Source organism: Myiozetetes cayanensis, unplaced genomic scaffold, assembly GCF_022539395.1.
Source record: "Myiozetetes cayanensis isolate MyiCay16 unplaced genomic scaffold, myiCay2020 scf1, whole genome shotgun sequence".
Lineage (NCBI taxonomy): Eukaryota > Metazoa > Chordata > Aves > Passeriformes > Tyrannidae > Myiozetetes > Myiozetetes cayanensis.
In genome coordinates, this window is record NW_026086604.1 from 104,630,951 (window position 1) to 104,645,235 (window position 14,285).

At 38.6% G+C, this 14,285-nt stretch overlaps 1 protein-coding gene across 1 annotated transcript in view; it reads right to left on the minus strand.

Moving 5' to 3' along the window:
* Positions 1-14,285, minus strand: part of NPSR1 (neuropeptide S receptor 1) — a 57,402-nt gene that overhangs the window by 38,430 nt on the left and 4,687 nt on the right. Inside the window, exon 2 of the mRNA XM_050316101.1 lies at positions 6,689-6,821. Coding sequence (XP_050172058.1) covers positions 6,689-6,821 — 133 coding nt within the window. The remainder of the gene's footprint in view (positions 1-6,688; positions 6,822-14,285) is intronic.

Here is a 14,285-nt window from a genome sequence, read left to right on the forward strand (position 1 = left end):
TTCCACTTTTTACCCCATCCGCTTTACAATTGGGTTGGGAGAAAATACATTTTAAGAGGGATGCATGTATTGTATATTTTCTGTTTTCCTTAGGAAAATAAAAACTGTGCAGAGGAAAATGATTATATATAGACACACAGAAATATTCCTGAATGTTTAAGTAAGAAATCTAAGAGTATAGTAAAGCATGATTCATAATATCGAACTGGAATTGTACAGTCAGTGTCCAAGCTACTTATTACAAACTAGGGGACTATGACTCATCTTCAAATCTGGGTTAAATTTCAAAAGAAAATTTGAGTTCCTGCTAGGTGTTATTAAATGGCCAAAAATGGCAATGGATATCAAATCTGGTTTGCCTTGTGCTACTATGGGGTATTAGAGGCAGTGACCACATTTTTTCTTATCCTGCATTATGTCTCAGTTTGTGGGGGCACACTAATACATACCTAACCTAAAGTAAGTCCCATGCTGCTTTCCTGCTACTGAATTAGTCTTCTTGGCAGAGTCGGGATGGAAAATGATTGCTTCTTCTCCAGGCAACTAATGCAGCCACGTAACAAATTTTCTTATTCACATAGTTTCATGGGATCCACTGAATAAGTAATGTTAATATTGCTGTGTTTACTCCCAGAGACTATTTTTGCTCTTGGTAAATTGAATCACATTTATTCTGTGAATGCAAAATGAACAGTTGTACTAAATACTATGGTTTCTTTAGCCTACAGAGGAAAGGTGGATATAATCTGTTTCCTTCCCTGTTTATTAAGCTGTGTGTATGCTCAGGTGATTTGCAGAGATGTTAGACTTCCAGCTAGATGTTTTGCAAACAAGCTGCTTGCAGAAGTGGGGAATTTGGATGCCACTGGTACTCCAGAAAATATCAGTGTCTGAGCCTGAGGGAATATTAACAAATTACATTCTTATTTCCCAATTTTGAGAAACTGTTTTCAGTAGTGATGAGAACATGTAGTGTAGAACATGGATGATCCATTACCAAAGGCAGTTTCTTTAGACTAATTACACTTTCAAGAGGTTTTAGGACATGATGAACATGAAAAATGCAGATATCCTTATTTCAATTTTATCAACAAACTATGCAGTATAATTGTAACTTCCTCCAAGCCTGTAGGTAGGATGCAGACACCTCTCACCTTTCCTCAGCCTTCATGTTTTTCCTACAAATTAGCAGACAGTAAGTGTGGAAAGGGAGAAAGACTAAGATTTTTGGGAATTATTTCAGTTCAGTTTTCTGCATTAGGTTTCTACGTCTTGGATGGGCAATCATATAAATCAGATTGTCAGGTTCCAGCCAAGACCCAACTGGCAAGGTGTAAGTTTTCCAGTATAACTGAAAACACTCCGAACTTTTTGGTTGCCAACAGTCCACCTCCATTAAGGTGATTTGCTGATTTAGCTGCTAATTGACTCTGTGCAATTAACTTCCAGTGCTCCTAATCACTGTGATATCTAAGGTACTTGTAAAACTGATGAACTTGTATGTATGATTTCTCTGAAGTTCAGAAATATTACAAAAGTACCATTTTCCAGATGAAAAGGTGGAACAGAGACAATTATCCGTTAATAATGCTCTACATGTTAATTTTGGTAATGGTGTTACTATATTAAGCTTTTCTACAGGTCATGGAGTAACAAGTCGTCTTCATTCCTTCAAGTCACATAGACAAGGAAGAAAAATATTGAAGGACAGGCACAGCCATTAAACCTAATGGTTTTGATGCAGGGAAAAAGAAGAAGAAGAAAGGAAGGACAGCTTCTAATGCATTTGTTCATATTTAGCTGTTGTAGCAGTAGAGGTAGAGATGCACTTATTTGGTGCATTTAACTAGCAGATAAGTTGGCAGACTCTGCCCTTAGTCATCTTAACCAAAGTCATCCAAGAAGCCAGTGACTGAGCCCTGTTGGTTTTAGTCTCACAGTCATGCTCTCTCAGGGCAGAAGCAGAACAGAAAATAAACACTCTTTGCTTTATCAGGGTCCATTTCCACCTAAGTGTTTTCATAACCCTCTCATAGCAAGTTCTCAGGGTATAGGCTTTTTACTAAACACTGAACTAAATTAAGGCAGCTGATAAGGACCAAGGCCTGCTATGGTTCAGTTTTCTAGGAGCAACTGAAGAAGGTGGCAATGATATAAATCTCTTTATGTCACTTTTAAAACTATCTCCTTTTCTTTTTAATGTCATTTTCAAGTCATCCCTTAGGACTTGGTATTTGTATCACAATACAGACTGTAGCTACATACTCTTACAGAATATCTTTTGTTTTCACTGTTTATATGTAAGTTACCATAGAAGTTAGGGGATGTTCTTTCTGTTTTGTCTCTTCATTACAGTCACAGCAATATCTAAATTAGCAGGTATTTCCAAACAAGACTGTCAGGTTGTGGCTTAAAATTTGGCATGCAGTAAAGTTCCTACACGTATTTCTACCCCTAAGAGTGGGCAAAGTGTAACAGTTCTTAAAGTACTGATTTCTGCTAAATATTGGAATAGAAAGAGAAACACACATGAGCTAAAGGTCATGACATTTCCAGCTCCAACTTCCCAGATGTTAATGTTGGAGAAAAAGAGCTAGGCAAACTACCCACTTTTGGGCATTAAAAGGAGCTTAAATATGTTCCCCTATCAGTAGTAGTTGAAGTTGAATGGAGAAAATGAGAAGTAAAATACTTTCAGCAGACGTTTTTTAAAGTATTACTTGATTGGTTTTAGAATTGGTCAAATAATAATAGTTCTTACTAAATGGACTCTTTAGCCCATAAATGACATTCCTTATCCACTGCTTCTCAAATAATTATGTTTTATATATGGCCTTGTCCACTGCTTTTACATTTTGAAAGTAGACTTAAGGAGACTACTTTGTTTGAGATGGGTGAACTGATCTAAATGGACATAAATGAGTGGATAAACTATCTTTTCCTAAAACAACTATATATCTCTTCAATATTTACAGGATTATACAGTGCCTGTGAACTCATCCCACTCTTGGATCTTGAACCACATGGTGATTTCAATCAGAGGCAAACATCTTAAAGACACTAAGACTCTGAATTTATGTGAAATGGCATCAGGCAGGGGAAGACATGAGAGATTTCCTGCCAGGAAATAGCTGTGCCATGAGCAAAACTTGAGCTAAACTCAGAAGAAATCTATCTGGGGAAAAGTGTTTAGAAATACCCTCCTCACAGGATAATCTTCAGAACTTGCACTTTCTGAGAAACTAAATTGCCTTGGAGATAGAAATCTGTAGGAAACCCAGCTTTAGTTTCAGTCTTCGCAGATGAACTTGTTTCTAAGAAAAACCTTTTTGCAGAAGAGGAATATGACCAAATGCAAACTGAACGCAAGGCAAACATGGCAATATTCCTCTTTGTTAAATTAGCTGACTCTGAGTGATTAGTACCATTGTACAGCTCAGCTGTTGACTCTTAGCTGATTTCCTAGTGCTTAATTCCCAGACAATTTCAGAGAGATTTATGCACGAACTGAGAGTTAGACACAGACTTAAAAATGGTAGTGACACAGGCATTGTATAGGCATATATTTAAAAGAAAATATTGTGAATGCAGGCTTCAGCAACATCTTGAAGCACTCTGAAGTTGAAGAGATTACTCATGTTCCTACTATAAATTCTTGCAGTTCTGAGCACTCTGTTTGATTATGATGTAGTAAGGAATCAGTACGAGTCTTCTCTGAATTTGATGAGTGGCTTCAACCACTGAATTCTGGCAGTGGTGAAAGAAGCCTCAATCAGTTAGTTACTTCTCTTCTGCATCTGGCTTGGCAACCAGTCAAGAAGAACAACAGTGCTCATTTCACATTCATGTATTATACACAATTTGCTTTGAATACCTTGTTTATTCTAACACGAAGGCTGTGTTTTAATTTCATTTTGGTACTACATTAGTGGAAAGATGTGAGGATTGAGGGCACTACTCAACTATCGAGCTATGGATCAATAGACAAAAAGTTTTTAAATGGTTTTGAAATGCCTGCATTGATAAAGATATATCCATTATTCTTCTTTCTGCTACTGGGGCAAAAATAATAAATATTTTAAGAACCTCAAAATAGATGGAAGTAGTAGTATTATTGACTAAGCAGGAACTGTTTGCCAGGAGATTAGGCTTTAGTTAGTAGGATTTAAATATGCCTGGCATGTCAAAACAATGTGACAAGTCAATGTTTTCATAATCTTCTGTGTCTACCTCATAACTTGTTGTGAAAGGATGATGGCTGTTGCCAGCTTGCTTTGTTCTTAATATTATTTTTGAAGATAAGAAAGTGAAATGGCTCCATTTCAGAAATTAAGTAATATCTTTGTGCCAAAATACTGACAAGAACTCTTCGTGCAGGAAGATAAATTAGAGTTCTGACTCCTGCATCACAAAAAAGAAGTTGTCATGGTTTGAAAGGAGCCTGCTGTTCAAGCTGGTGTTACCTCTTTTAACACTGCAGATGTGAATGTCAAGTGAGTTTTCTATGTGCATTTCTGCAGTGGGAAATGGAATAGACTATTGAACTCAGGCAATTTTAAAAGTCAAGGATAATTTTAGGGAACGGGAGGTCAGAAGAGTCAGCAAGTGGAATAAGTGGACCTCAATCAAATTATAACATTAGCTATATAGCACTATTTGCCACCCACATCTAATGGTATATTTGCCTTGTTGTCTTTGCCACTGATTATTTCAGCTCTCTCAAAACTGCACTTGCAATGCCTTCCCCTCCCTTCATGTAGACAGCATTTGAACCCCTGTTGAACAGATCTCTATGACCTCCATTCTAATAAAAAAATCCCCTTTCCTACAGATCCAAAATGGAAAAACTCCTGCTCAGACCCTTATTCAGCCCAGCAACAGCAGTAGCCTCCTCCTAGTACACCTCAGCTATCCTGATTCAGATACTTCTGTTTGCTTCTACCTTTATTCCTTTGACCTGGACACCCATGTCCTTATGCTGGTTCTTTCACTGCTGTAGTAAATACATTTGTTTTCTTACTAGCTCAAGACCCTTTGTTGTTTAGTTAAACTCTTCCTATAGGGTCCCATCTTCTATTACCATGCTGTTGTGAGTATTACACATCTTTGTTCTGGCAGCAAGCACAACCCTTGTGGTCTCTGTGCCAGATGGATATATACAGTCATTTTCCACGCTCCTCTCTTCCAAAACCTTTCTCATGATGGTTGCTCCTGGTACCCTGCTCACTGACGAAGTAAGTAGAAAATGGATGGTGTCCATCTGAGGTTTCAGTTGCTCATCTGCTCTTTCCCCATACTACTTCTTGGTTGCCTGAGTATATTCATCTGGGATAGGGAACTGTTTGAGCAGAGACTCTTTATGTTGAAATTCCTGTGAACACTTGATCTGTGATTGACGTTTCCAAACTGTAATGTGAGGCTGTATTAACATGCCTTAACTGATGGAAAATACCACTGGCACACAAAGGAAGTGACATAAAGGTCACAACTGAGATAAGGAGCAAAATCATTTATTACAGATGACTCACAGGCAAATAGGAAAACCAGCTGTCAGCACTTCAAAAGAGGAGTCACTGCAAAACTTCACCTCCTCACCTTGTAATAATTCTTGCATCACCTGTAGTTACAGGCCTGCCATTTTACATCACTTTGCACACCTTGGTCTATCTGTTTCAGCTGAGAGTAGTTCTTCAAATTGGACAAGGTCCTGGACAGATGTGGTTGAGACCATTAGCAGGAGTTCATTTATTTACAAAGAATGCATGTGTTAAAATTGGGCAGTATAGTCCTTTGCTTTTCCAATTTAAACAGAACTGCAACAGACATCAAAGGAGGGTGTAATATTGCTGGAAAAATCAAATATTAAATAGCTCTTTAGTGAAAAAGTGCTGTTAATTCCTACCATAGCTTAGAAAAAAAAAATAGCAACAGAAAGCATATAAATATATCCTATATACACAAACAGTACAACACAGCTGTCTTGTAAGCAGGGATTAGTAGCAGGACACTGTTATGGGAACAGCACATATTTTCCCTTGGGAAACTTAAATCCCCAAAAATTTAGTCCATTCAAGGCCACGGAGAAACAATGTGCTGCCTATGCTTGTTTCCTTTCCTTGTTACTGAGACTGACATTTTACATACCAGGCTTCTGTACATTTTACATTTTGTTTAAAAACTACAAAGTCCTTGGACCAACATCCTTTTTTTTCCATTTAAAAAAGCATTTAAATGCATTCCTCTTACCTTTATATTTTTATATTTCACTTGCTTTATTAAACCAGATAACATGAAGTTATTTTCACTCTTCACTGCAAGAGTGTAATTGATAGAGCAGTTTTAGTAGAAAAAACACAAGAGATTCATCTTAAGCTAGTTTAATTTAAACAGTTCCATGACAACAGCTGGAAACATAGCTTCTGGGAAATGTGGATGCAAACTGGAAGATAAGATTTAGTGACATCCGTGAGTTGCAGCTGCTGCATTCTGACACAGATATTACTACATCTAGCAACATCTTTTTCAATCAGAGTCAGACTGCGCCCTAAGATAAGCAGCTGTCCATTTGCTTTATGGCAAGCTGCAACTGGACAACTGAATTCCTCACAGCTCAACTTGCGTTTTCTTATTTGTCATTTTAATAATGATTCCTGTGCAGGTCAGATGCCCTTTCCCCTCCCCACACTACCTGTGATTGCCAGCTGTGTAACAAAGTAGGTCATTCGAGATTTCCGCTTCCTCCTCCAGGTAGAGAAGAGAACAGTGGCATTTCCAGCAATTGTGACAATAAAGAGAATCCAAAGAGTCACCAGCTGCTCTGTCTGCAATGGAGAGAAGGGGAAAAAAGCATATCGATAGGTGGGTAGTGACTTGGGTTAAGACAGTCAGTTATTCTTGGACAAATAAGATGAGAATGAGAAAATGAGAGTGAAACATGAATTTTGCTGATTGATTTCAACTATTTAGTCTAAAAGATATTCTTGGGTTTTTTTCAGAAAACACTCAGCATGCATCACTGCTAGTGATGTGCATTACGGTTTGATTTGTAGTGGCTGTATGTTACTTCTTTCTTCACAAAACCACTAGCAGTGTCTGTATTTGGCACTTAATGCTAAAATGAGAAGCAGCCCTCAGCTTTCTTGTGCTGCTCCAGCAAGCTGTGAAATAACCAGCTGCCTCACTTCATAGGGAATGTTGATAGATGGGCTCCTTTGGAGAAATAGGGGAAATAAATACTTCTCTCTTTCCCAACTCCAGTGTGTCTGGGTCATCCACGAGCCCTACAAAATTCGGACATCCACTCCATAATCTAGACATGCACCACAACTGAAAAGGAAAAATCACCCACTAAGGATAACTGTGTAGCCAGTGATAGGTGATGACAAAACGTCCCCTAGTGGTGTGCGTACAAAGAAAAGAAAGAGAGAAATAAAGCTATTTGTGCTCTCTAAGCATCATGATCCTCTGCCTGCAAGAACAGGGGAGTATGTGTCCATGTTTGCTTGTTTGGTGAGTGCACATCCAATCTCCATACCCTAGCAACTGGAATGAGTTTCAGGTTATGTCAGTGCAGTCGTTTGGGATCTTCCAGTTCCTGACACCAAACCCAAAATATGGGAGTTAGAGGAAAATGGATGAGGTAAGTAAGGGCTGCAGCTGAAGGGGAGTGCCAGCTGCTGGCCATACAGAACTGACCCCAAGGCACTGTCCTGAGCAGGCTGGGGAAAGAAGGCTGCCAGTGAGACCCATGCCTACCTGACTGGGTTGATGATAGAGTAGAACCAGGGGAGAACACTCATTAAAAGCATGTGGAAGCCACTAAGCCATGACTTTGTCATGCGTGAGCAGAAACCAGAGCTCCTGCTGATTGCAAACAAATTATCTCAGCTGTGAACTGGGGAGGGAAGGTGAAAGGAAAGGAATGGAACAGTGACAAGTAGCTTCTTGCTTCACAGTGAGCTTTAGTGTCTCCTCAGCTCTTAGCTTCCACCTGGACAGAAGCCATGATCCCTCCTCCATTGAGGAGCCACAGCTTTGCTCCAGGCAGGGAGCCACGCTACCCTGTGGACTATATGGTTGTGCAGGGAAGGTGACGAGCAGTTTGAGGTGACACTCTGTGCCTGAACCCAGAGATTAGATTACCATACAGTGAAGGCTTGTTGAGATGGTTTCACTTTTCCCAGCATGATCACTTTCACCAGCGTAATCTACCATTGGGGTAATCTCACCTAACTTTAAAGTTCCAAAGAAGGAACAATTCTAAATTGTCACAGTGTTGTCTAGATAATAGCAGTTTCTCATAGATGAGTCACCATTCATGTCACCTACCATAGGATGGCCTGTCTCTACTGATTATAGTGTGACCTGAATAAGACAACTTGTGTGGGCTGGATGCTTAGCTTTTAGACCAAAAAAAAAAGAAAAAGAAAAAGAAAAACAAAAACCCAACAAAAAAACCACCTCCACCTTTTTGGGGTATCTGCAAATCTCTTGAATTTCTGGGAAACAAATTCCCTTCAAAATGTGTGGCACAGACATAGCAGAATTTTTTTTTTTTTATGAGGATGCTTTGCTTGGGGCAGGAATTGGAAGGAAATGTCCTCTTAAAAGATAATAAAATCAAAAAAGGTAAGATTTCACATAATTTTTGTCCTTGAAATTAGTAACTTCTCCTCAGGGTTTGGGTTTTCGTTTCATTTCATAAAAGATATTTCCTACATGAAAGAAACTAAGGGACAGGCCTTGTTCCCATTTTCTCTGATATAAAATCCGGAGATCAGTTTCTTAAATGTAACTCTGTGTTTCTATATTATACTGGATAGATAGGAACAGAGCAAGGATCCGACACTCAAACGTTGTTACGATTCTCAGAGAAGAAATAGCTATGGAGGAACAGAGACTGTTTTAGAAGGGTGTTTCCTCACCATAAGGGAGAAAGCACATGTGGTCACTTAAATCCCCTCCTGCCAAATTAAAAAGCAATGATTAACGGTTAAGTAATCTTATGCTACAGGAACAGACAATTAAACGAGACAGCAAAGATAAGTTAAAAGATGCAAACACTAAATATAGTATAAGTCTGAAAGGCCATAAGCAAAGAAATAAAGCCAAAGTGTCTATTAATCTATTTGTTGGAGCTCCCATTCAGACAAAAGGGGAAAAGATCTCGTTCTTGAGGATAAAGGAGCTATAACAATAGGCAACAAAACAATAGGCCTCTCTCATTCTGTTAACTCGCAGAATGAAAATTTCAGTGGATAATTATGGGATGCCCTCTGTGATAAAGGCCTTCGTGGAGGCTAGGATTAGAATTCAAAATTATCTTCGTGAGTTGGAAACGTGCACTGGGAAAAATGCAAGATGCTGTTCAACAAAGAAGTGTAGGACTCTACAGCATAGTGGGTGTGATCACTGTAATCAATGGGTTGGACCGGTATTCATAACATCCTCCCTCACACTCAGCACATGTGTAAAGTGCCCCAGAAATGGAACATGACTTAGTAACATCATCCTACCATAAGAGCGATAGCCATTGTCATGGGATCGACACTAGTCTTGTGCACCTCTGCTCTAATCCTTCCACCATACTATGCCCACTCCTAGGCACAGTGCTTCAAGAGAGACACAGAGAAATGAGTTGACAGCGGTCTAGAGGATATGGCCAGGCAAAAAGATTAAATGAATTAAATTGCTAAATCCAGCAAAAATCAGACCGCAGGAAAAGATGAACATACCCTTGAACACACAAAAAAGGTGTATATAAAAAAGGAAAGGACTAATCTCTTCTTTAGATCCACTGCAGATCAGACAAAAACCAGTGAATCAGAACTATAGCACAGAATTCAGCATGTAAATTTTAAAAAATCGACTTAAAATATATCATACATACACAGATTGACTGAGTCAGTAAAACTTCCATCTGTGAAAACCTTAAAAATAGTTATTAGATTAGAGAGATAGCTGATGGATCCTTGAATTTCACTCTCAATGCATTTTCTATAATTTTGTTTTATTCATCACCTTTAGGTTGCTTAGACATAGAAGTGTTTCATTTCATGTCTTGTTCATTCATCAAACAAAAATCCTCCCTTAGTAACAATCCTTATCAAGGTAATTTACAAAAAAGCATTATTTAACAACATGTGCAGGCATCAGAAGAGTTCTGATAGAAAGAAAGATACTAATATCTCCCAAATCTCTGTTCAGAAGCTTTTGACGAGGATTTCTTTTGCAATGGGTGTTGATAACTACAATATGTGGGAATGCCATGGGAGAGACTAATGTCATACACCAGTTATTCAGGTTAGAAAAGCTAGAGATACTGGTGACTTAATTAAGGTCACAGAACAAATCAAAGTCAAGAGGATTTCCTTAGCTTGAGTAGAGCCATTACACATGCTGCTGCTCCACAAGGCTGCTGTGTTTGGAGTATGGAAGTGCTTGACATCTGGAGCGCATATTTATATACTGCTAATTTGCTTTAAGATTAAAACCAGCTTTAGTCGACGAAAAAAGCCTCTTCATGGGTGAAAGGTAAGCCAGAACACCTGCTGAAGATTGTGTGCCTTTTCCTTTGGCTATAGAAGAGGCTTGTCATTCTGTTTCTCTAATAATATTTCTGAATCCATAGGCTGTGGTAAGTCTAGCAAGAGGAGTATTATACTTTATATTTGAGCCAAAGATCACCCCTGTGAGCAGCTTTAATCAAGACCACAGTTAAATCCTTTTGGAGATATTGGGCGACACTTTGGTGCCGTGATGCCATCCCTCCTTCCAGTCTCCCCCGCTAACTTCCTTGCTTTGTCATCTTTCAGGATTTGTATCCCTTCTGTTGAGAGGCACCAGCTGTGACTGTGGAACAGGGTTCCTAAAAGCCCATCCCAATGTAGGTGCTCATGTCTTCAGGTACAGAGCCTTTGCCTGATAGCAGAGGAGTTGCCTAATAGAAGAAGATGTTCAACTATCAGTGGACAAAGCATGTTTGTACTTGAATGGGACTCAACATAAAACAGTTTAGTTCTAGCTGCTGAGGCTGGTTGGGAAACAGCCTGGGAAAAATAAGTTTCTAGGTAAGAAATGAACAAATAGAAAAAGAGAGAGAGAGGTACTCCATTCCTGGAGTGACTGGCTGGCTGCTTAATGTGAGGACAGGCGGCCTATGGTGAATTTATGGCCTTGCTGACATTGGGCCTTCCTACACTCTGTCCTTGGTCACTTGGGTGAAGAAGAGGCACTGATTCCTCATATCACAGGTCAGTAGTGGCTTAAGTCTCTGAGGAGCTCCTTCTTGCCAGTTGATTAAACTCTGGGAATGTACATTTGATCTTACTGCTTGACTTTGGTATATTTTGAGAATTACGGTTTTAGCATAGCTTATTGCAGAAACTGAGATTGTAAGAGCTGTAATCATGGAGCAAGCCAAAGAATTTTGTAAGAATGTTCCTAACATGTAAGAAGAATATATAAAATTCCCTTGTTAAATTGAGTAACTGTCATGCTCATGGTCAGCTTCACCACTGGAAGATTGCATTGCACTTTCTTGAAGGAGGGAAAAAAAAAAAAGAAAAAAAGAAAAATCTTTTCTCACTCCTTAATTGCAGATCGTGTAAGAAAATGGAGTAATCTAGACTCACATTTTTTTGATCCTATAGTAGAAGATCTGGATTCTTGAATGTTCAAAACTGAAAATGTTCAGGACAGATTTGCTGTTTTAACATCCCCCATTTAGGATGAAAAATAAAAACGCTTTAAAAACCCAAACAGAATCCAACAACAAAACCAAAGAAAACCAAACAGAAAAAAAATAAATAAAAGCACACACACAAAAAAATCCAAACCCCAGCAAACCAGAAACAAACCCCAACAACCCAAAACCAATAAAAAACCCCAAGCAAATAAACCAGGAAGATTAGTTTTCCAGAGGCAGACAGGTGCCATACCACTTGACTGATTTCAGGCAGGAATTTATAGTCAGCTTCCCTTTAAGGCAAATTGCACTTTGGACTGCAACACTGAAAGGAATCAAAGAAATACAGTCATCAACACAATTTAATTAAGGAGTTTTAAAGGTACTGGCACAACCTCTGATATAATTCATAAAGTTATTTTAAATAAATAAACAAAGCAAGAACTTTAAAGGGTAAGATGGTATTATGTTTATTTGGAGGCCTCAGATGAAGAATTTCTGCCAGGTGTTGACAAGCTTAAAGAGTGGGCTCTCAGAAGTGATGTGTGATGCCACTGAAGGGGTCATGACTATTGTTATACTTACCACCTACAAAATAAAGGTTCTTTAATACATAAAAAAGAACAAACTTGATTAAACTGCCAAATGGAAACATCCCTATTTCTTCTTGTGTTGAAACTTTCTACACAAATTGCGTTGTGAAAAAAACCCACAACCTAACAGCAATATGCTTGCAGATAAGCTGTAGGTGCATTATGTGTACTTTAGTTGTAGACAGCAATTCTGACTGTCAAGAAGGAAAAAATAAGGGGCACCAAATGGCTTGCAAAAAGAGGCACAGCAAATGGAATACTTGGGCTAGAAGCCAGCTTCATGCAGGAAATACTAGTCACGTAAATGCAAAGATTCAGATGATTAATTTAAGCCATCCCATATTGCTGAAGAAAAGCTGAAAAAATGGTTGAATCATTTCTGATTCATTTGCTGAGAGACCTTGTCTCAGTAAGAAAGAAACATGCTCAAGCAAGAGGGAAGGACACTGAAATCTTATGCCCTCCTTGTTGCAAGCAGCAGAAGCTGTACTGTCCACCCCCGTGATACAAAGGTTTCAAAAGGATGTTCTCCAGCTAGCAAGGCAAAACTGAGATGTTTCTACACAGAGTTCACACAAGATGTTTCCTGAAAATTTTAGGAAAGCAATTTGATTGACACTTAAAAGCTCTTAGAAAACTCACGTCAAGATAAGAAAGTCTGGGAAAAGGGAAAGTTCAAAGCTAAGTTTTATATTTTGTCTTTGAAACTACTTCTACTGCAATTGGATTTCAGAGAAACACATTTGGGAGGCAACAAGGCTTCTAGAAGCTGATTATTTCTTTTAATTAGTGTGGCCTGGAATGAAGCCTGATTCAAAGTACATAAAAACAAGTTCAGCCCCAGGTTTGACTCTGGGACGCTTGCTTTCCCATTTCAATGTCACCAGTCATGCCTGATAGTTCTCATATTTCCCGCACAGAAGCTGCTTTACTGAGATGCTTCTAACTGACTGACTGTGTTATCCTTCCAGTGCAAGGTTACGGGACATTCTGGCAATCCTGGGATGCACTGCCAAACAAAGCCTACACAACACATCAGAGGTGCTGGCAACAGTCACTTCCCAAGGGGTCCTTATGGCTGGGAGAAGGGCACAACTGGAAGGAACCCAAGCTGATTTTTTTCTATTCTGTTGAACTAGAGAAGCAGTTTTGAATGAGCTTGTGTCTGCATTGGTGTTGCACTCACAATCTGTGAATGTTAAGTGTTAAACAGAGAAAAGATCTATAATATTTTCCTCCTTTTAGACTTATGGAAATGGACAAGCTGGGAATGTCTATTCACTAAATCAGGACACTTTCTCATGAGAACGGGTAATTATGTTAAGATTACTTTATCTTCTTTTTGAGTTCTAGCAAAGATGTATCTATCTGTTTTGTGAACCTCCATTTTTTAAAAAACTTATTTCTTAGCTCTGACTTTACTGTCACAGATGAGGCAGGGTCCTTTCAGACCAGTACATTTAATACATGTCAATTACTGTGATCTTTCCAAACAGCTGAACAAACCCCTGCCCTGCCCCAGATTTCTACAAAGATGTGGCTGTGACAGTCAGTAACAAATGTTAATAATTCAATTCTACTTGGAGATAGTTCCTATTTGCCATTCTGCTGTGTTTTAGTACAAGATGAATAATAAATGAGGACAGTACTGTCCAGTTATTGCAGGATATTTTTACCCATTGCACTCTAGGAAACTTCCACAGAATTACGTAAACAGATATTCCTGATTTAAGTGTCATCATGAAGGATATATTTTTACTGGTGTACCTATCTATTTTCTTCATAGAAATTTTCAATGTGAAGAGATAATATTAGTTCACTCAATAGTCCATCCATAATTGTATGACTTTGACAGCCATATTTATAACTGTGAAATGATGTTTTCCTAATCGCAAAAAGGACTAAAATTATTAAGTATGTCTAACCTGTGCAAGTAAAACATCTCAAAAAATGTAAAAGATATTACTTTCCGGGCATATTTATATAGGAGAGGCTGACAGATGCAA